The sequence below is a fragment of the Erythrolamprus reginae genome, chromosome 8 (genome assembly GCF_031021105.1).
Source record: "Erythrolamprus reginae isolate rEryReg1 chromosome 8, rEryReg1.hap1, whole genome shotgun sequence".
NCBI lineage: Eukaryota > Metazoa > Chordata > Lepidosauria > Squamata > Dipsadidae > Erythrolamprus > Erythrolamprus reginae.
The window spans coordinates 23,650,447-23,672,686 of NC_091957.1; the positions used below are offsets into that span (position 1 = coordinate 23,650,447).

Here is a 22,240-nt window from a genome sequence, read left to right on the forward strand (position 1 = left end):
GAAGGTTAAAATACAAAATGCCAAAATATTTTTTAAAAAGAACAAAAGGAAGAAAACCTAACAAAAACATTAAAAAGAGGGGGGGGAACTTAACCCCCCAAAATACTCAGAGTAACACATGTACACCTAACATCCTCCCTAGATGAATGCTGGTTAGTATTATGCAGCAATGTTGGTTTCTCACGCTTTGCAAAGCAGGCCAGAATTAAACTACTCAAATCTACTTACAGATTGTTAGCCTGTCTACAAACTGTATACTAATAAGATGGTTTAACATTAAATAAAATAATGTAGATGTATTGTCCATTTTCCACTCCCCCTCAAAGCTCTTACATAAATTTGCCTCTTGTCTAGCCATAGAGTTTCCTGCTATTGTATAATAGCCCTGGGATTTCTGAGTTTATACAGATAGTCCTCAAATTATGTCCACAAGTGAGCCCAGGATTTTTGTTGCTAAGCGAGGAATTTATTAAGTGGGCTTTGCCCCCGTTTTATGACTTTCCTTGTCATGTTCGTTAAGTGAATCATTATAGTTGTTAAATTAGTAAAAACACCGTTGTTAAATGAATCTGGTTTCCCCATCCACTTTGCTTGTTGGAAGGTGGCAAAAGGAGGATTGTGTGTCCCTGGGACACTGCGACCCATTTTAAATGTGAACCAGTTGTCAAGCATCCTTATGTAAATCACATGGTCCTGGGAATGTGTCGACGCTTCTGTCCGGATTGCTCAAATCCTCCCTGTTGTGAGTGCTCCTTGTCCACTTCAGGTCACGTCAGATTCTGAGGAGGATGAGCCAGGCCCCTCTGGATATCCTGGGCAAGGGGGGTTGCCAGCTGATGCAGAGAGTGAGAATGAGGGAGAAAGTGACCTGAGTGAGCCTGAGGAACCACTAAAGGGGGCTGAAATGACAATGGTGGCGTGGTCCCAGTCAGAGGATGAGGAAGACATGAGAGTGGAAAGTCAGTGGATAGACCCTCACTATAGGAGATTGTTGAGAAGGTGAGAGGAGTATAGTAAAAGCTATTAGTGTACAGCCTTAGTCTCTTTGGGGTGTGATGTCACTTCCAGGCAGTATAAAGGCAAAGGATTTGGGGAAATTGGGTGTGGAGTTTCAACGTCGTTCAATGGAAGAGATGTTAGACTGAGGGTGTGGTTGAACAAGGTTTTAAAATCTCTGCCTCAATAAAAGACATTCTCTGCTGAATGATTTTTGCCTGGGACTTTGGTGAACTAATTGATATGCTCAAATTATAAATGGGCTTTATTATCTAAGGAATGCTGATTAGGCCGAGTTTGGCAACATTCCCAGGCATTGTTGAAGTTTAGCTCCGAAGAGAAAAAATAACTCCTTTTTTCCTTGCCGTTCAAAGCTGCTTTTCGTTATGTATACTTTTATCAATAAAGAGTTTGATTTTATCATAAAATAAGGGATTTTCAAAACAGTGGTTTCACTCTGAGGGCCGTGGGCAGAATACCCCCCACTCACACTTTCTGGGTTTCCCGCAGGACCGTGGAGGATTTGAAGAATAACGAAAGTCAGTGGAAGGATTCTCCCCTAGCTACCAGGCATCGAGAGATGTTGAAGCGATGCAAAACCCAACTCAAGGTTCGTGGCTATGAACGTGGCTGTTTGTGGCACAGTCTCGGGGACGGCGGCAGTATACGTGTGTGTGGGGCGGAGGAGAAGCTAGTTTTCACGACTTGTTAGTTATTGCGTTGCTTCATTTCGGGCTCTCGCCTTGTCCTGCCCCCCCCTCCCCCAGAAATTGGTGCGATGCAAAGCTTCTGCAGACGCCGGCCTGTTAGATGAGAATTTTCTCCGGAGGTGCCTCAACTTTTACAGCGTGGTCATCCAGCTCTTGCTACGGATTCTTGATCCTGCCTACCCTAAGTGAGTTTGTGCGCGGACGGACATCTCCATCCCTTGCTTGGATGGGACTGCTTTCGTGGGATCTAAACGCCGAATCGGCTAAAACGGCATTCTCACTCTCCCAAACCTTTGGGCTCCAGGGACTGGTTCCGTGGGGAGAGGATTTTTTCCATGGACTGGGCGTGATTCTTCATGCCAGAGGGTGGGGTGGGGTTGGGAACACCTGAACTAGTCTCTGTTGTCAGAGGGATAACATTTGATGGCGCATCTCTGTGCTCAGCTCTAAATTCTGCGCTGAAAGGCCCATCCAGAGGTAATTCTAATAATTTCAGTGAGCCATTTATGAAACACAGTCTTCCAACTTGGGACCGTAACTGAGCCTGGAATTACGGACGTAGGTCATGCCTTTTATAAATGAGTCTTTTTCCTTAAAGGATTTCTTCTCTCTGCAGCATAAAACTGCCTTTAAACCCAGATGTCCCAAAAGTCTTTGCAGCAATGCCTGAGTTTTACGTGGAAGATATTGCGGAATTTTTGTTTTTTATTGTACAGTAAGTAAAAAAAATGAAACAAACCCAAACTTCATTTCTTGTAGACTGAAATGTCCCCGGGTAGGCTTTTGAAGGGGGAAACCACTATGCCTTTGGATTGAACAGTTGCTCTGGATAGAGAGAGGGGTGGTGAATAAGTTTAATTCATAAATAAAAATTAATAAAAGCAAGGAGTCTATTAATCTCCTTCCTTGATACCTAATCCTCCTTTCTGGGGAATATCTTTAGCTGTATGGTCGATATTGGTGGCCTATTTCTTCAGGTTGCTTCCCAACAAGGTTGTTGGGGGCAATAGGCTGACTCTAAACTACTTCGAGAGGGCTGGGATGTGGTAGATAAGTCTAAGTACTAGGATGAATGGATGGATGGATAGATAGATTAGATAGATTGATTACATAGATTACATACATTAGATAGTTTGATTAGATACATAAGATAAATGATAGGTAGGTAGGTAGGTAGGTAGGTAGGTAGGTAGATAGATAGATTAATACATGATTGATAGATGATAGATTAGATAGATTGATTAGATGCGTAAAATACTAGGTAGGTAGGTAGGTAGGTAGGTAGGTAGATAGATAGATAGATAGATAGATAGATAGATAGATAGGATAGATTAGATAGATTAATAAAATATATAAAATAGATTAGATAGATATAGATTAGATGGGTGGATGGATGAATAGATAGATGCTGTGATGGCACCATGGTTAGAACTCAGTAGACTAATTCTGCCGACTGCCAGGAGTTCGATTCTCAGTGGCTAAAGGTTTACTCAGCCTTCTATCTTTCCGAAGTAGATAAAACGAAGAGCCAAAATTGTTGAGGAGCAATAGGCTGACACTGTAAACTGCTTTAAGAGGGCTGCAAAGCACTGTAAAGCGGTATATAAGTCTTAAGCACTATTGCCATATTATGGATTGGACGCCATCTCTTTCCACTTTGGCCATTTATCCTTGTCACACCTTTCTTCCCGCTCTCCCCGTTTTCCAGATACTCGCCTCAGGTACTCTACGAGCCTTGCACTCAGGAGCTGGTGACCTTCTTGGTGGTCATGCTCTGTAACCAGGACTACATCCGGAACCCTTACCTGGTGGCCAAGCTGGTGGAGGTGATGTTCATGACCAACCCAGCTGTCCAGCCCCGGACCCAGAAGTTCTTTGAAATGATCGAGAACCATCCACTCTCCGTCAAGTTGCTGGTTCCTTCCCTGATGAAGTTTTACACAGGTGGGTGAATGATCTGTGATGGGTGGGGCACCAATTGTTGCCGCTCCGGCAAGGGAGCCGCGCACGACAACAACACAGTCAGTCCTCGACTTGCAATCGTTTTAATTTAGCAACAGTTACAAGTTACGACGATGCTGGGAAAAAAATGACATCATTTTTCCCGCTTTGTACAGCCACAGATGGTCACACAATCAGAATTCATACCTTTGGCGACTGATTAGCATTAATGTTGATAGAGGTGTCCTCAGGTTTACGTGATCCCCTTTTTGCGACCTGTCAGTGGGGGTGGGAGCCAGATCCACTTAATTGACCATATGGCTAACTCAACAGCAGCAGCGATTCAATTCACAACCATAGCCAGGAATGTTGTAAATCGTGGCTAAACTTAATAAGTGTCTCAGTTACTGTGTCTCCCCGAAAATAAGTCCCTGTCTTATATTTTTTGAACCTTTTTTTCAGAATATAAGACACACCGGAGTATAAAACGCATCTTAGTTTGGAGGGAGGAAAATAGGAGGGGGGGGGGGGGGTGGAAATCTGCCTACCAGGCATTCATCTGGCTAGCATCCTTAGTCTGGTCAGCTTCAGCACATTATTTTGTCCCTTGGTCAGGGCTGAAAAAAAACTTACTCAGAGTAATTATCAATGAAAAAACGCCTGCAAACTGGGAACCTCATTAGCACCTTGTTAGGGCTGGAAAAAAAGCTTCCCAAACACCCCACCCCCCCCCCCCAAAACATCTACATTCAGAGTATAAGAGGCACCCAAATTTTCAGCCTCTTTTTTATTTTAGGGGGAAGGGCTTATTTTCAGAGAGTGTTTATTTTCAGGGGGAGGTCTTATTGGGCTGTTCTGTGGTCATAAGCCAAGGATTCCTGAATCTCCTCTTTGCCTTTCTCGATTGTGGCAGCTTTTTAAGATGAATGGACTTCATCCTCCAGGGTGCGTGGAGATTATAACTCTTCTATTCCCCTTTTCCTCTCCCCTCAGACGTGGAGCACACCGGGGCCACCAGTGAATTCTACGACAAATTTACAATCCGCTATCACATCAGCACCATCTTCAAAAGCTTGTGGCAGAACATAGCTCACCACGGGACTTTCATGGAAGAGTTCAAGTGAGTGCACATTTATAAGGTTGTTCGGGATTGGACAAGCTGCTCACCCTGAAAAAAAAAAACACTGGATGGACACTGCATATCTGGGCTGGATGCATCTAAGAAAGGACCAACAATTTTTTAAACGATGCAGTGAAAATATCAGTATAAAATTGTTTTATGGTGATTGTAGCACACAGACATGGGTTGGTTTTTTTGGGTTCTTTTTCTTTTTGCCATCCTAAGAGCCCTGGGGGTGCAGTGGTTAGAGTGCAGTACTACTTCTGCTGACTGCCATCTGACTGCAATTTGGCAGTTCAAATCTCACCAGGCTCAAGGTTGACTCAGCCTTCCATCCTTCTGAAGTGGGTAAAATGAGGACCCAAATTGTTGGGGTCAAGAGGCTGACTCTGTAAACTGTTTAGAGAGGGCTGTAAAGCCCTGTGAAGTGGCATGTAAGTCTTAACTACTATTCCCATCTACCTGCCCGCCCTCCTTCTGGTTACAATGCAGTATTGCAGGCTGACTGCATACTACCAGCAGTTCGATCCTGCCCACTGCCAGCAGTTCGATCCTGCCTCAGGCTTGACTCAGCCTTCTATCCTTCTGAGATGGGTAAAATGAGGACCCAGATTGTTGGGATCAAGATGCTGACTCTGTAAACCGTTTAGAGAGGGCTATAAAGCCCTGTGAAGCGGCATATAAGTCTTAGCTATCATTCCTACCTGCCCTCCCTCCCTCCCTATGGTTAGAATGCAGTATTTCAGGCTGACTCTGCTCACTGCCAGCAGTTTGATCCTGACTGGCTCAGGCTTGACTCAGCCTTCCATCCTTCCGAGGTGGGTAAAATGAGGACCCAGATTGTTGGGGGGCAAGAAGCTGACTCTGTAAACCGCTTAGAGACAGCTGTAAAAAGCACTGTGAACCGGTATATAAGCCTCAAAGTACTATTGCTAGTGCTAAGTATTTCCCCCACAGGCTGAGGATTCTTATTCCTAATTTGCAGAAGGCAAATCATGGATGGCAGGGAATTTGAAACTACTGAGCATGGATTTGGAGGCCACATGTCTCAGGTTGATCTGCCTGGCTTCCTCCTCCTCTTCCTCATATATTAGAGCTAAGAAATCCATCCAATTTGTCTTTTCTCCCCCCCCCCCCCCTTCTCCTTTCCAGCTCCGGGAAGCAGTTTGTTCGCTATATCAATATGCTGATCAACGACACGACGTTCTTGCTGGATGAGAGTTTAGAGTCCCTCAAACGCATCCACGAAGTGCAGGAAGAGATGAAAAACAAGGAGCAGTGGGATCTTCTCCCCAGGGTGAGCTGGATCTCGGGGTTGGAGCTGAGCTAGAGCAACAGCTCGAGTGCCAGCAGATATGGCTCCGCGTGCCACCATGGTTCGCCATCACTGATCTAGGCTCACTCACAACACACAGGTTACAAATATTCTTCCTGTGGCTGTTCCCCTCCTAGGATCAGCAACAAGCTCGGCAGTCTCAGCTGGCCCAGGACGAGAGGGTCTCGCGCTCCTACCTGGCTCTGGCCACAGAAACGGTTGACATGTTTCATATCCTCACCAAACAAGTCCAGAAGCCTTTCCTCAGGCCTGTGAGTACCGGGAGCGCGGCGCAAGCTTCGGCCTCCCTTCCAGATAATCTCCTGTGGGTGGTGTCTGAGCCCTGGCTTTTCTGAATCCAAGGCCAAGCCTTTTTTACATCGGTAGAACCCTCCCAGGAGTCACCTCCGGTTGTGGCCCTCGGCTCAAGACCATAGCAGGACTCGGGCAAAAGACTATGACCGGGGGTGGCATTCAAATGTTTCCTGTACTGGTTGGCTTGGCTTGGTGGGGGTGTCATGTGACTGACTGGGTGTGGCCAACGTGCCGTCATTCGCAGCAAGGTGGGGTGGCACCAAGCCACGCCCACAGAACTGACAGAAATGTTCTGCCAAGTCTTCCAGTGTTCAACCTGGCTGTTCTCACATCTCCTTCTCGTGTTTGCTCTGTGTGCAGGGTGTCCAGCAAACCTGGAAAACAGGGAAGACTGGAGGTTCTGGAAATATTAGGGAATTTGTGAAAAAAACAGACTAAATGGGGGGGTGGGGGTTTAAATGGGGGGTTAAAAGTCAGGGAAAAGAAAAAAAACCCACAGATTGCGCTACCTGGCAGAGTCAAGCAAAAATGAGCATAACTGTGGCAACAACTTGCTTCTTCAGCTACCGATATTTCCACGGCTTACCCGTTTCGTATGACGTCATCTACAACCGCGCCTTAACTAGATCGCAGGTTACAGGGAAATACCAGGGAATTTCAAAATGCCTTTCCTCCCCGGACACCCTGCGTGTTTGTATGAGCCCGAGAAGGAGGAGAGAAGCAGCCATTTTGAATGATGTGGGTCAGAGAGAAGCCAACTTTTCTCCCTCCGTTCACCCCGTGGGCAGGGGTGGGTGGGTCCAACCAGGGGTGGCTTTTACTGGTTTGGCAAACCACTACGAATCTCCGCTACCGATATCCACGATCTGGTCCGAACTGGTAGAATTTAACCCATTCCTATGACCCAACAAGAGGGGTGGGTTCATGTTGGCTGGTTCCTGGCTTCTTGTGTGTTACTGCTGCTTCTCCCACGCCTCCATGCTGTGATTTCCCGTGACAGGAGCTCGGACCGCGGCTGGCTGCCATGCTGAACTTCAACCTTCAGCAGCTGTGCGGCCCCAAGTGCCGCGATTTGAAAGTCGAAAACCCCGAGAAGTACGGCTTTGAACCAAAGAAGCTTCTGGATCAACTGACGGACATCTACTTGCAGCTGGATTGTGCCCGCTTTGCAAAAGCGATCGCGGATGACCAGGTGAGAGTGGTGGGCTCAGGTCTTAATTGAGAAAGTAAAAAATGTAAGAACATGTGGTGGCGCAGTGATTAGAATGCAGTACTGTAGTGACTTCTACTGCCTGCCTGCAATTTGGCAGTTCGAATCTCACAGGCTCAGGGTTGACTCAGCCTCCCGTTCTTCTGAGGTTGGTAAAATGAGGACCCAGATTGTTGGGGGGGAAAAGCTGACTCTGTAAACTGCTTTAGAGATGTTTGTAAAGCAGAATATAAGTCTTAAGTGCTATTGCTATTTATGATCCAGGCAGAACCGCTTCGTCTCTAGTTTTAGAACTTTGAGAGGAGAGTGGGCAGCGTTCAGGAAACCCTTTACCCAAACTCAAAAAGGTTTCCGTAATACACAGTCCTCACTTTTGTGACCATTTAATTAATTAATTAATTAGACTTCTATGCCACCCAATCATGATGAAAAAATAAATTTTATGATCAGTCCTCCCTGTCAGCACTCCCCACTGGTCAAACAGCCAATGATGGCTATACTGTATTTAAACCAGACGCCATGTGGCGGTGGTGGCTTGTTCAGACAATACAAATCAACAGGATATTAAAAGTATTTACAGGATATACACCATAATTATAGTACAGATATAACATATTTCTTTCGGCTGCAGCAGATATAATACAGTGTTCCCCCGATTTTCGCGGGTTTCAACTTCGCGAATAGCCTATACCACGGTTTTTCAAAAATATTAATTAAAAAATACTTCGCGGGTTTTTTCTATACCACGGTTTTTCCCACCCGATAACGTCATACGTCATTGCCAAACTAATAATTTTTGCAAATAACAAAAAAATTATTGTTAATAAATAATTATGTTTATAAGTATCAGGATCACTAAGTGTCTTATTCAATGGTGAGTACCAGTAACAATGGTGAGTAAATGGTTGTTAAGGGAATGGGAAATGGTAATTTAGGGGTTTAAAGTGTTAAGGGAAGGCTTGTGATACTGTCCATAGCCAAAAATGGTGTATTTACTTCCACATCTCTACTTTGTGGAAATTCGACTTTTGCAGGCGGTCTTGGAACGCATCCCCCGCGAAAATCGAGGGAACACTGTGTACCATTTAGTATTAACACACAGACTATCCTCTTATTCTCTTAATACCTTTACATCAGTATAATATATTCTATATAGTATCTTGCACACAGCTCAGAGATTAATACTTAACCAACATATATAAACAACAATATAAACAACATTACCTGATAAGGCAGCAGAACATAATGCACAGCAAGAACAAAATGAGAATGTAACAGAGAGCAGCACATCTGTCTCCCTTGTATTACTAAATTGCAGCCTATCCCATAATTGCTGCCTGGCTCTTAAAGCAATATCATTATTTCCTTCTAACATTCTATGCTGGCTTATTTTAATATATTTGAAAACCAACCAAAACAATATGTGGTACTGACACTCCCATTTATGATCTTTGTAGGTCTGTAAATCAAAGGAAAGCCGAAGTTCAATCATAAGTCCAGTTGCGCTTTCACTGGATTGCTTCACTTAATGACCAGATTGCCGGTCCCAATTGTGGTTAAGTGAGGACTACTTGTATGTGTGGCAAAAAGTGGTGAAAACCCATCCAGCCCTTTAGGAGGAGCTGAGCAAAATCCTCTTGGTGATTTAAATTTTAAGCGCGACAAAATGATCAGCTTTGCTCTTTAGGAGGGTGCCAAATGACCTCCATCTTGGTTTGTTTTAAATACCTTTTTGCAGCTCTGTGATTAACAATCAGCACAGGTTGAAGAATAGTTTGGGGTTAGCTTGAATTCACCAACACTGCTCTATGCCATACTTCATTTGTTACCATTGAATGTCTTTTGAAGAAGCACAAGAGGGAAAAGTATTCCAGTGTGTTGAAGGGCTGCCATAAAGAAGAGGGAGTCAGACTATTCTTTAAAGCACCTGAGAGTAGGACAAGAAGCAATGGGTGGAAACTAATCAAGGAGAGAAGCAACTTAGAACTAAGGAGAAATTTCCTGACAGTTAGAACAGTTGATCAGTGGAACGGCTTGCCACAAGAAGTTGTGGGTGCTCCACCAGTGGAGATTTTTAAGAAGGGAATGAACGGTGACTTGTCTGAAATGACAGAGGGGGGGTGTCCCCTGAACAGAGGGTTGGACTGGAAGACCTCAGAGGTCCCTTTCAGATCTACTCTGTTTGGATTGGAAAACATCCAAAAATCTCAAAGAACACTCTCTTTCTCCCTCTCACGCCCACTTCCTCCTGCAGTGCTTTGATTTGGGATTCACTGCACTGCAGATAAATCTGGATCACTTTTGGAAGCGGGCAGATGTGATGGGGCAGAGAGCAGTCGCGCAGGCGGGCAAGCCGTGTTCTCAGATTGATTTATTCCTTCCGCCAGCCGAGACTAGAAGAGCAAAAAAAAAATAAAATCAAACTGAAGGTCAAATCCCTTCAGTTCCCTAAGCTGGGTTGCGTGTGATGTTTTTGGCTGGAGCATCCTCAAAAGCTGGCCACAGGATTTTCCCACTTGTTCCTGGTGACTGGTGGATTTGCTGGGTGCGTTGCAAGTTAACGCAGGCCTTTCTGCAGCAATGCTGCATTTACCTGGCGAGCTCCCAGCAAATTTTGGCTTTCCTCTCCTGCAGGAGCTTTGCAAACTGACCTGAGAAAGAGAGCCAAAGATGATTCGGATAGCTTTGTCTACAGCCTTGTCTACAGCCGTCTGAGGAGTTAACTCTTTATAGGAAAGTCAGAATTTGCTCAAACCTGGCTGTGTTTTCTTGAGAGGGATAGATTCTTTCTAACTGAATTCCTCCTGGCTGGCAGTTTGCCTGCCAATAAATCTCCCTTAGCTGGTGTGTTTTTTGTGGAATCCTAGAGAGATCTCTCTAGTGCGTGCTGAAATGCTGGCAAACAGCTAAGCTGTTGCTCCTGGTGTGGAGCACACAAGTCCCATTGAACGCAACACAAGATACAATAAAGACAGAGAAGGAACAGGCATAGATAGAAACGTACACCCACGGGATAAAATTCTTTTAGGACCAGAGGGAAAAATAATTTCTAAAATATACAGATGGACAAAATGGAAGAAACAGTTAAAGAACCAATGTTATCGTGGGTCAAGAATATTAGGACACAGCATTCATCTGGCTGATTGGAAGAAGACTTGGAATATAAATTGTAAAACTATGAAATCCGCAGCATTTAAAGAAAATTACTACAAGATATTGACAGGTGGTATTTGGCTCCCTCAAGACTAGCAAAAATTTATCCAAATTTGAACCCGACAGGCTGGAAACTTAACAAAAAAATAGGCACCTTCTTTCATTTGTGGTGGAGGTGTCCCAAAGCAAAAGGATTTTGGAAAACCATAAGTGGCTATTGGAGATAACAGAAATGGATATAGAACTCACTCCAGAATGCATGCTTCTAGGAATAAAGGCACCCCCCCCCAAAAAAATATAATATTTAATTACCCATATAGCTATGGCTGCAAGGATATCCTATGCACAATTCTGGAAAAACAAAGAGTCCCCACCAGAAAAATAATATCATAGACAAAATCTTTAGATGTGCAGAGATGGACAGGATGACCATGGAGATCAAGGGAATTAGTAACTCAGAATATTATGAAATTTGGAATATTTGGTATAATTGGCTAAACAATAAAGGCAAAAGATTGGGATAAAATGTGAAAGGAGGTACAAAAAATGAGAAACATAATAAATGTTCTTATAAAGAGGTGATTATAAGAAATGTAACAAATTGGGGGGGAAACAGGCATAGATCTGTATTAAACTACAGAAAAGTTCTTTTTAAAACTTGAAAACTAATAAACAAAACTTTAAAAGAAAAGAAAAGAAAGCAACACCAGTTAGGTCCCACAGAGTTGGCCTTCTCCGGGTCCCGTCGACTAAACAATGTCGTTTGGCGGGACCAAGGGGAAGAGCCTTCTCTGTGGTGGCCCTGACCCTCTGGAACCAGCTCCCCCCGGAGATTAAGATTGCCCCCACCCTCCTTGCCTTTCGTAAACTCCTTAAAACCCACCTCTGCCATTGAGACATCACTCCCAGGCCTATATAGTTTATGCATGGTATGTTTGTGTGTATGTCTTGCTTTTTAAATAAGGGTTTTTTAGTTACTTTTAAATATTAGATTTGTTGTACATTGTTTCATTATTGCTGTGAGCCGCCCCTAGTCTGCGGAGAGGGGCGGCATGCAAATCTAATAAACAAATTAAATAAATAAATAAATAAATAAAACACATTCCTGGGCCTCAAGGTTGATGCTGAATTGTCAGAACTTGGAATTGTTGGGCGAAGGTTACACCAGTGAATCTTCCCCTTTGCATTCTCTCCAGACAGCAAATTAAAACAAGAATGAATAACCGTAAGACATATATGAAGTGTGGTTTTACTTCAGCATGGTAAAATACCTAGGAGGAAGAACAGTGCCCTCAAGGCAGTGTGTCTTTCTGACTGAACGGTACAGGAAAGCGTTCAGGTTTGTGGTTAGAAAGTTAGACTTCCATAAACAGAATCTAAAATAGAGAAATTGATGTGTTCTAGCATTGGTCTGCTCCTGAAAAAGCACCTGAATAGCTCTCCAAATGAATTGCAGAGAAGTGAATAATTTTCAAGATCAATATAGCCTGTCAGTTAGACTTGATCTAGCTATATTTAATCAGCTTAAAACAGTTAAATTAACGAAAAACATTTTGGTTTCCCTGGGATCAGGGTTTTTTTAGAACAGTGTTTATCGTTTTTTGTACATGTTTATAAAAATTGTGCTAATTATGTATGGGTTTCTATTTAGTTGCTCAATGAGGGGATTTATTTCTGCTTGTTTGTTTGCCTTGGGTTAATCCCTGCTTATCTGGCTGTTGGAGAGGAAAATCTGAATTTTTGGTTTCCTTCTTAGCTTTTGTAATTGCCTCTTTGGAGCAGTATGTAAATGTGGTTTATCTCAATGTGTCCATTGATGGCAATCCCAGCAACCGTTCTTCATATGTTTTAGCCTCTGACAATCAATCTTGTCAGAAGCCAGCCATCGTTTCTGTCCTGTGCACTAGGGATACCCATGATTCCTTCATATGGACTAGAATTCTTTCTCAATTTCTGCTGAACGCAGAATTTCCAGGAGATCTTGGATTTAGCTTAGCCCAGGGCGCTCACAATTTCCCCCTTGAAACTATGGTTGAGTCTGTCTTTGCATTGAGAGATCGCACCCATCGGTTTGGTGGGCTTTCGTGAGCCTTTGTGGTTGTCTTTGCAGAGGTCTTACAGCAAGGAGCTATTCGAGGAGGTGATTTCGAAGATGAGGAAAGCCGGCATCAAGTCGACCATAGCGATAGAAAAATTCAAACTGCTTGCGGAGAAAGTGGACGAAATTGTTGCCAAGAACGCCCGCGCCGAAATTGACTACAGTGATGCTCCGGATGAGTTTCGAGGTAAGCGGAGTCCTTTTCGGAATGTAATGATAATAATTTCCAATCAATAAAAGAAGGCGGTGCAGTTTTTAACCCCCAACCTTTGGGCTGCCAGGAACTGGTTCTGTGAAGAGAAGCTTTTCTGCACACCAGAGTTGGCATTGTTTCCTGTGTTGTCTGCATCCCATGGATGTTGTGAGTGCTCCTTGTCCACCTCAGGTCACGTCAGATTCCCGAGGAGGATGAATCAGGCCCCTTTGGATACCCTGGGCCAGTGGGGTTGCCAGCTGACGCAGAGAGTGAGAGTGAAGGGGAAAGTGATCTGAGTGAACCCGAGGAACCACTCGAGGGGGATGATATGACAATGGGGGAGTGGTCCCAGTCAGAGGAGGAAGAAGACATTAGAGGGGATAATCTGTTGATAGATGCTCGATATAGGAGATTGCTGAGGAAGCGAGAGGAATTGCATAGTAACGGGTATTAGCTTACAGCCTTACCTCTTTGGGGTGTGATGTCACTTCCAGGCAATATAAAAGCAAAGGATTTGGGGTAATTGGGTGTGGGTTCAACGGCGTTCATGGAAGAGGTTTTAGAGTGGGAGGGGGTGATTGAAAAAGGCTTCAAATACATGATTTCTGCCTCAGTAAAAGACATTCTTTGCTGGATGGTGTTTGTCCGAGATTTTGGTGAGCTGAGTTATCTAAGGAATGCCATTAGGCCAAGTTGGCGCTTTTCCCAGACTTTGTTGATGTTTCACTTCTTGATAGAGAAATTACTCCCTTTTGCTTGTTTGTGTGGCCCAGTTTCTGGCCCATTCCCTCCCACGGACATGGGCTGGGGAATCCTTGATTCAAATCCTGTGTGGGTGTGGCCTGGTTAGTTTTTGAGCCTTCCACCTTTAAAACTTGGGTTGACAAGTTGATTCTGTCCCTTCAGATCCACTCATGGATACCTTAATGAGTGATCCGGTCCGGTTGCCGTCGGGAACCATCATGGACCGCTCCGTCATTCTGCGGCACCTCCTCAACTCTTCCACGGATCCCTTCAATCGCCAGACACTAACGGAAAATATGCTGGAGCCAGGTAGTTGGGGGCCGAGTTGGGTTTCAAACCCCATAGTGCAGTTTTGAAATCTCTATCATCTTTCACACTTTGGGGTATTCTCCCAGCTTGTTTCTCCTGCTATCACAAACCAGCTCGATTACAGGTAATGTGGGTTAGCCGGCAAAGACTCAGACTTAGTATCAATGTATATACAACAATATTATTATTTACAAATATACAGAATGAGCAATATAATACTCTAATAGTTTACAAACCACACACACAGCAAGAATACAGCTCAAGGCAAATATATCTAACAAAGTAACTCCCCCAAAAGGGAATGGTGTTGGCGCCCTCTTATGGCCAACTAGTAATATTTCCTTAAAGGTATAGTCTTTATATTTTACAAACTAACATTGTGATTTACTGTATGGCAACACCCAAGTAGGTGACATACAATGTACTAACAAGTGCATGGGGGAGTGGTATATATGAATCATTCCTCTTCCCTGCAGTGTATTTTTTTTTTTAAAAAAAAATTCTTGGAGTTTATTTATTTATTGGATTTATATGCCGCCCTTCTCTGAAACAATGTAAACATCCTAATCCAATTAATTTAAGCTAGTTAATCTAAAACCCAGTAATGTCAAAAATCAACCATTCCCATTCACACAACAAGCATACATCATATTCGTCAGCCAGGGAGCTAGAGTCTAATGGCCCCAAGCCTGACGGCATAGATGAGTTTTCAGACTCTTGCGGAAGTTGGGGGCAGTATGAATCTCCGGGGGGAGCTGATACCAGAGGGCCGGAGCCCCCACAGAGAAGACTCTTCCCCTGGGCCCTGCCAAGCGACATTGTCTAGTTGACGGGACCTGGAGAAGGCCGACTCTGTGGGGCCTAATTGGTCGCTGGGACTCATGTGGCAAGAGGCGGTCCTGCAGGTAATCTGGTCCAGTGCCATGGAGGGCTTTAGAGGTCATAACCAACACTTTGAATTGCATCCGGAAACCAATCAACAGCCAATGCAGTCCTTGGAGTGCTGGAGAGACATGGGCATACTTGGGGAGGCCCATGAATGCTTACATGGCTGCATTTTGCACTCTTCAAAGGTAGCCCCATATAGAGAGTATTGCAGTAGTTGATCCTTTAAGGGTTCTGTGTCAGGGTTCTAAGTAACGCACACATAGCCATCAAAACTTCAAGGCTGTTGGATTCCTCAAGGAACAGATTTATTGGATATATCTTATTGGAATCAGCTGGTGAAAACCAACTCTAAATGTTTCTGTGGTTTTCACTTAATTAAAACTAAACATTCTTTCACTTTCTCCAAACAAATCAGTCATGGTCCAATCAGGATTCAGTCCAGTTGCTAAGCGACTCCAGTCCCCTCCTTCTAGACACCTGGTGGGAATGTCCTTGTTTTCCAAGAGGAAGTATTATATTTTGGTTACAGCACTCTAGCTATCTCTATTTCCCCGTCAGGTTTCCAAATAGCATCCAAAACTAAATCAGAGTCCAAGGCATAGATTTCCTGTTAGAGGATGATGCGTACGCTGTATTACCCCTGCGCAGTGGAAAACGTGGAGGTAGCAGATACCCACTAATATTCCAGAGATATGAGCAGTACTTCAAATAACCAGACCACATACATTAAATGTATGAATATTATTTGCATTAGACCGGGGTAGGCAAAGTTGGCTCTTCTATGACTTGTGGACTTCAACTCCCAGAATTCCTGAGCCAATCATGCTAGCTCAGGAATTCTGGGAGTTGAAGTCCACATGTCATGGAAGAGCCAACTTTGCCTACCCCTGCATTAGACAAATATCATAATCAGTAATGGTCCTAGTTGTTCACAAATAGAGCAATTGATATTCTCAATACGTATACAATGCAAGCCTCAATCAATACATATACAGACTAACATTGGAACGGATAGTAGTTCTTACAATAGAATAGTTATATAGAAAAATCAGCATAGATTCAGAGAGATATCAGGGAGCGTCTCAAAGCTCTAGGCTCCGAGAGAGAGATTGAGAGAGAGAGAGAGAGCATAGTGTGCTAATTCCTTTAACCCTACATCGCTGACTTAGGTTATATATACCGCTCAAAAAAATAAGGAGAACATTTAAACAACACAATATAACTCCAAATAAATCAAACTTCTGTGAAATCAAACTGTCTACTTAGGAAGCAACACTGATTTACAATCAATTTCACATGCTGTTGTGCAAATTCAACTTTGTACAGAACAAATGTTGCATTCATTCAGATCTAGGATGTGTTATTTGAGTGTTCCCTTTACTTTTTTGAGCAGTACATTATAAAACCCAACTAGTTATATGCACAGTACTAACATTTCCTCAAAATGCCAATATATTAACAGAGCCATGTTTGGCACATCTGTGAGAAACCTGAATCTGGGTTTCTCCACCCAGTTTAAAGTTAATTCTCTTGCCTCCCACACCCACAAGTTCATCATGTTGACCAGTCGTCTTCTGAAAATTGTATCCGTTACTCCCATCAGCTTCCGGGCAGGTGCTGAACAAAGGATGACCTTGAGAATCTGGAAGGGATTTGTTACGGCTACATCTCTACCTCCCTTATTGAACAGCCCCTCTCAAATTCCCACAGCAAGAAGACTGTCAGGCCGAAGCCATCATGTGGAGTTAGAGGCTTTGGCCTGCCACAGTAGAATAGTATTAGGGGAGCTGGGGGGGGGGTGTAGTTGGGTGAGAGGGAAAGTTACTAGCCACAACATGTTCCTTTCTTAGACTCCAAGGTCATCTTTTGTTCTGCATTAAGTAAAGAAAGGAGGAAGTCGGTGAAATCCCTGCACTTGGACTGGTCCTTGTGATGAACTTGTGGGTGTGGGGATGTGGGATGAACCTTAACCTGGGTGAGGAACTGGAAGTAAATTAACATCAGGATGGCAACGGCATGACCAACATAGCTCTACTAATAAATCGAACCTTGGATGAAAGAATTGGACTGGAATCTGTTTTATTTCTCAGAGGCTATTTGGGGCGCTGACAATACATTCTAGGTGTGGCAGGCCAAAGTCTCCCAAGTGAACGATGGCTTCGGCCTGACACCCCTTCCTTTTCCCAAAACTCCACTTGTGGCAACACTGAAGCTCCAAAACGGCCGCCGCCACTTCAGCTTCAGGGTTGACATTCTGCCCTCCCCCCCCTTCTTATTTTTCTTTCAGTGCCTGAGCTGAAAGAGCAAATCCAAGCTTGGATGAGGGACAAGCAGCACCCGGATCACTGAGGTCATCCCCCTTGGCAGCGCACGCCGAGGTCAACTGCGGAGAGGGAGGCAGTGGATCAAGGCGAGGGGAATGCCAAAACTTGTGGGGAGTTTGGGGTCACGCGGTGCCTGCTGCTGCCATCGCCGTCACCACCACCACCACAAAGCGCCATGGAACCTCCTGGGCGAGGTGAATGGGGAGAAGAGGCACCACACCGCCAAACGCAGCTCAAACTCTCTTGTACATAACTTTTAAGCGATACATCGGCAGTCGATAGCATTGTGGGTGGGATTCAGTTAGCAAGTTCCTTTTTTTTTGTTCTGTTCTGGGGGGAAAATAACCCCCCGAGACTCCTTTCACTTTCATCTTTGGGGTTCATAACGGCCGAATTCGGTTTAGCCAACAACACAGATCGGGTCGGCACAGCCCTCGTGTGTGTGCGTGAGTCTGTGTGTGTGTGTGTGTGTGCGCGTGTGTTTTTTTTTTTAAACCAATATATTGCCAGATCTCCGTTAATTTGATAGTGGTTGGAACTTTGAACATTTTGCTGCTAAAGGTTGCCCCCCACCCAAAACCCGTTTCATTTCTCTCGACACCTTTGCCTGCACGATATTGCCTCCCGGTTTCTGTTTCTTTTTATTTCATTTTTTTTTTCTTAATGTGAAGAAAAAAGCCTTCCCTGTGTATGGAAAAATATTACTTCTTATGTTTCGAGGGGACATAATTTTGAGAAAAGCAAATGTGCCTGCGAGGAGTATTAAAAAAAGGGGGAGGAGGGATGGGGAAGGGGATCATATTTTTCTATTAGAAAGCTTTTTTTTTTAATTAATTTGGTAAGCCCAAGAAAAGTAATTCGCAATCCAGTCGCTAATTTCATTCTCTTGCCTCCTCCTTTGTCGACACGTTGAAATTTTATGTTGTTTGACGTTTGTCCCTTTATGTTTCAAGGAGAGACTTCATATCACCCACCCTTTGTTGTTGTTATTTTTATTTTTCGGTTGGTTTTTCTTCGGAGCCTTGTATTATAGGTTGAAACAGCTGCCGCAAAAGAATTGGAGTGGAATATGGGGGGTTTCATTGACTTAAAAGATATATAGAGAGAGCTATATATATATACATATACATATATATATATATATAAAACACTTTTAAAGCCAGAGATCTTATAAAGCTGAATGGTAATGATTCTCTGTCTTTTAAAAGTGCGTCTCTTGGGGAAATGAGGGTTGGGTGTGTGTGGAAAGCAGATTGTTTTATTCTCGGCGCCTCCGTGTCAAAGCCGACGGATCCATTTTTATGTTGCGTACCAGTTTTATATCCATGGCTTGGCCTTACCAAAGCAAAAAGGGTGCAGAAAAAAATGTAGACTTGCTTTTTTTAAAAAAAGAAACTATATAAAAAAGATGAAAACATTTTTGTATGACTGCCCTCTGCTTAAAAGATACTTGAATGTCCTTTTGGAAAAGGATTTGAAAAACCACAGTGTTTTAAAAAAATAACAAAAATGAAACAAATTAAGCCTGAAAAGAAAATGTTTTCTTTTTTCTTCTCTTTTTTTTTTCTTTTCTGCTGACAGTTTCCTCTGTTCAGTTCCTAATTCTTGAAGAACAATAAATGGTGATACACATTCACAAGAACCTTTTCTCCCTACCCTGTGACTCCTTTATGTATTTTGGGTGGGCGTCTTAAATCAAAAGTCACAAATACTTTGTACAGTGATATATAGGATGTGATTTCCATCCAAGGATTTAGCGGCTTGCTTGGAATACTGCGGTGGAGTTCTTGCCTCCCAATCGAAAGGCTATGAGTTCAATCCTCAGTAGAGGCAGATATTTCTCTCTCTAGGCACACTGGGAATATATCTGTTAAACAGAACTCTGCATTGGCAACAGGAAGAGCATCTAGCTATTAAAACATTCTACTAGCTCCATTCAGTTGCCAAGATTCTATCTCCACAAGGGTTCATGGGATTATGGGGCCGTTAAAAAAAAGGTGATGATGATTTGGTTGGTTGCTTATGAGGGGAAGGTCTTGTTTTTTTAATGAGACAAACCTACTGTAATTTTCAGACTATAAAACACACCGGTGTACAAGACGCACAAAGATTTTGAAGAGGTAAGTAAGGGAAACGTTTTTGCCCTCTCCCAGCTCTCAAGAGCACTCTGCAGATATCTCAAACTCTCTGCACATCCTGTTTTTGTGAAAAATGAGCCCATTTTTTTGCAAAAATTGGTGTTTTTGCCCTCCCCTAGCTCCCAGGAGCCCTCTGTGCACTTGTTTTCGCAGGAAAAGTGCTTCGGAAGGCCAAAAATGGCTGCATTTGGTGTACACCAACATTTCCACCCTCTGAAAAATACGATAGCTATTGCTTCTTGGGGTCTCTTATTCAGAGGGAAAAGTAATCCATCAAATCTGTGTTTATTTCCAATAAATCAAGAGTTGTGGCATGTTATAGAAAAACACAGGGCTGTCACTGAATAGCAACTGGTTTTAATGGGTCAAGTCCAATATTTCATCTCTTGGACTAGACATCCCCAACTTACTGGGCTGAAGCCTGTTCAGAAAAATGCATGAGTGCAAATTTACATGTGTGCAACACCCCCCTCTTGTGCGAGTGGCAGCTGCTTGCCCTCGCATCCACAATTTTCCTCCTGTGATTGTTGATTATTTCGCATGCACGCACACCCCTCACACAAATGGACAGCGTATGCTCATGCGTGCCCCGCCTACTAACAAGGAACTATCCCTTCTTCCTCTCCCCCCCTCAAACAGGACGCCAAGCCAGAAAGCTTGAGGGCCACTGTCTTAGGTTAAAATAGTTTTCTATGAATCGATCATCTGGGCCAGAAAAATAGCATTTTTTGCAGGGTTCAGTCTGTCGGTCACCGGGATCAAAGGTTTATTTTAAGTTGTAGGCTGCATCACTGACAGGATTAACCCATAGGGCTCAATTCATGATTTAATTTAGAGTTTAGCCTCTACAATCCCGGCCTCTGATGTTTTTTTTAAAAAATGGTTTGTAGCTTGGCTTGACTGGATCCTGTATTTATTTATTTAGCATACAGTTTATTGTACATGAACTAACAATATAAACATTTCACCCAGATTAGTAAAACACAATACAGTATAAATGTTTAAAAAGATGTTTGTCCAAATACCAATGTCTACACTCTAGGTCTTTTAACCCTTGGAAGCACAGCCCTCTTTATGTTTTGTTTAACCAACTTTTTATTTTACTCAATGCGTAAGAAATCCTAAGTAGATATTTTAAGAATAACACAAAAAGAACAGGACAAAAGAGGCATAGAAATTAAGCTATTTTAGGACAAGTGGCTGCCGCAAATCAATAGCGAGAATAAAATAGAAACAGATAAAATATTTAAAGATAGTCAATTCTAGCTTGAGGTTATTGTCCAAAGCACAAAATCCCTGAGGCTGGTGCCAGCACTCCATAACAGTCCTTGATTTACGATCAAAGTTCCCACTGGTCAGCAAGACCATAAAGTGGGTTTTGCCCCATTTTACGACCTTTTTTGGCCGCTATTGTGAAAACAATTCACTGCAGTTGTTAAATGAATTCAGTTTCCCCTGTTGACTTTGCTTGTCCGAAATTTACAAATTATTATTATTATTATTATTATTATTATTATTATTATTATTATTATTTATTAGATTTGTATGCCGCCTCTCTCCAGAGACTCGGAGCAGCTCACAACAACAAAACAGTACAAATCCAATAGTTAAAGCAATTTAAAACCCTTAATATAAAAAGCAATCATACATCTCATACAAACCATACATAAAACGAAATGGCCCAGGGGAATCAATCTCCCCCATGCCTGACGACAAAGGTGGGTGTTAAGGAGTTTGCGAAAGGCAAGGAGGGTGGGGGCAATCCTAATCTCTGGGGGGAGTTTATTCCAGAGGGTCGGGGCCGCCACAGAGAAGGCTCTTTCCCTGGGTCCCGCCAGACGACATTGTTTCGTCGATGGGACCCGGAGAAGGCCGACTCTGTGGGACCTAACCAGTCGCTGGGATTCGTGCAGCAGGTGGTGGTCTCGGAGATATTCTGGTCCGATGCCATGAAACGGTGATAGTGATCCCATGGCCCAGTGCAACGGTCGTTAAGTCCATGCCAGTTGCCAAGTGCTGGGATTTTGATCACATGACCACAGAGATGGTGCCACGGTTGTAAAGTGTGACAACCAGTCATAAGTTATTTTGATACTATCAAGATCCGGCCATGAGAAGATATTGAGAGATGTGTATGGCTTTTACTAGGGTTTTGTGGTTATTTTTAAAAATTGTTCTTATAAATTTTGTTTTTATTTGTTGTAAGCTGCCCAGTCCTTGAGGAGGTGGGTGGCCTATAAATTAGATAGATAGATGGATGGATAGATTAGATAGATACATAGATAAGATATAAATTAGATAGGATAGATATTTTTCAGTGCCTTTGAAGCTCCAAATGAGAACTAAATGAATGGTTGTTGTGGAGGATTAACTATGTATAAGGGACCATGCATACATTTCAAAGGTTTTATTTTTCAACAGCCAATTTAAATTTGAAGTATTTCCTAGGCCTGGGGAAGGGGGAAACCCCATTTTCCTACAGATCCCTTCAATTGCACGTTTGCAATCTATCTTTTTAATGTGTTTTGTGTAATCCCAGCCCATAATAAAAACCGGGATGAGGGAAGAGTGGTTCGTGATTGTGACATTCTGACATCGCAAGCGGACCGGCGATTGTCGATTTTCAATTGACGCCGTTATTTTTAATATGCTTTTTTTTTGGTCTTCGTCGCTTTCGTCAGGATTGCCGTTTATTGACCTGAATCAATTCCCAAAGCGCTCCGTCACTCAGCCTTCCCACAATCCTCAGCGCCCCGCAAAGAAACCAAATCTGAGGGAGGGGA

At 43.3% G+C, this 22,240-nt stretch overlaps 1 protein-coding gene across 3 annotated transcripts in view; it reads left to right on the forward strand.

The window, feature by feature from the left end:
• UBE4B (ubiquitination factor E4B) overlaps positions 1 to 17,809 on the forward strand; it is a 70,045-nt gene extending 52,236 nt beyond the window's left edge. For all 3 annotated transcript variants that reach the window (XM_070759298.1, XM_070759296.1, XM_070759297.1), the window contains 11 exons: positions 1,507 to 1,606; positions 1,764 to 1,891; positions 2,323 to 2,421; positions 3,415 to 3,650; positions 4,641 to 4,767; positions 5,920 to 6,064; positions 6,220 to 6,354; positions 7,398 to 7,589; positions 12,871 to 13,045; positions 13,961 to 14,107; positions 17,283 to 17,809. In XM_070759298.1, the coding sequence (XP_070615399.1) occupies positions 1,507 to 1,606; positions 1,764 to 1,891; positions 2,323 to 2,421; positions 3,415 to 3,650; positions 4,641 to 4,767; positions 5,920 to 6,064; positions 6,220 to 6,354; positions 7,398 to 7,589; positions 12,871 to 13,045; positions 13,961 to 14,107; positions 17,283 to 17,344 (1,546 nt within the window). In that variant the 3' untranslated portion in view covers positions 17,345 to 17,809. The remainder of the gene's footprint in view (positions 1 to 1,506; positions 1,607 to 1,763; positions 1,892 to 2,322; positions 2,422 to 3,414; positions 3,651 to 4,640; positions 4,768 to 5,919; positions 6,065 to 6,219; positions 6,355 to 7,397; positions 7,590 to 12,870; positions 13,046 to 13,960; positions 14,108 to 17,282) is intronic.
• The last annotated feature ends 4,431 nt before the right edge of the window (positions 17,810 to 22,240 follow it).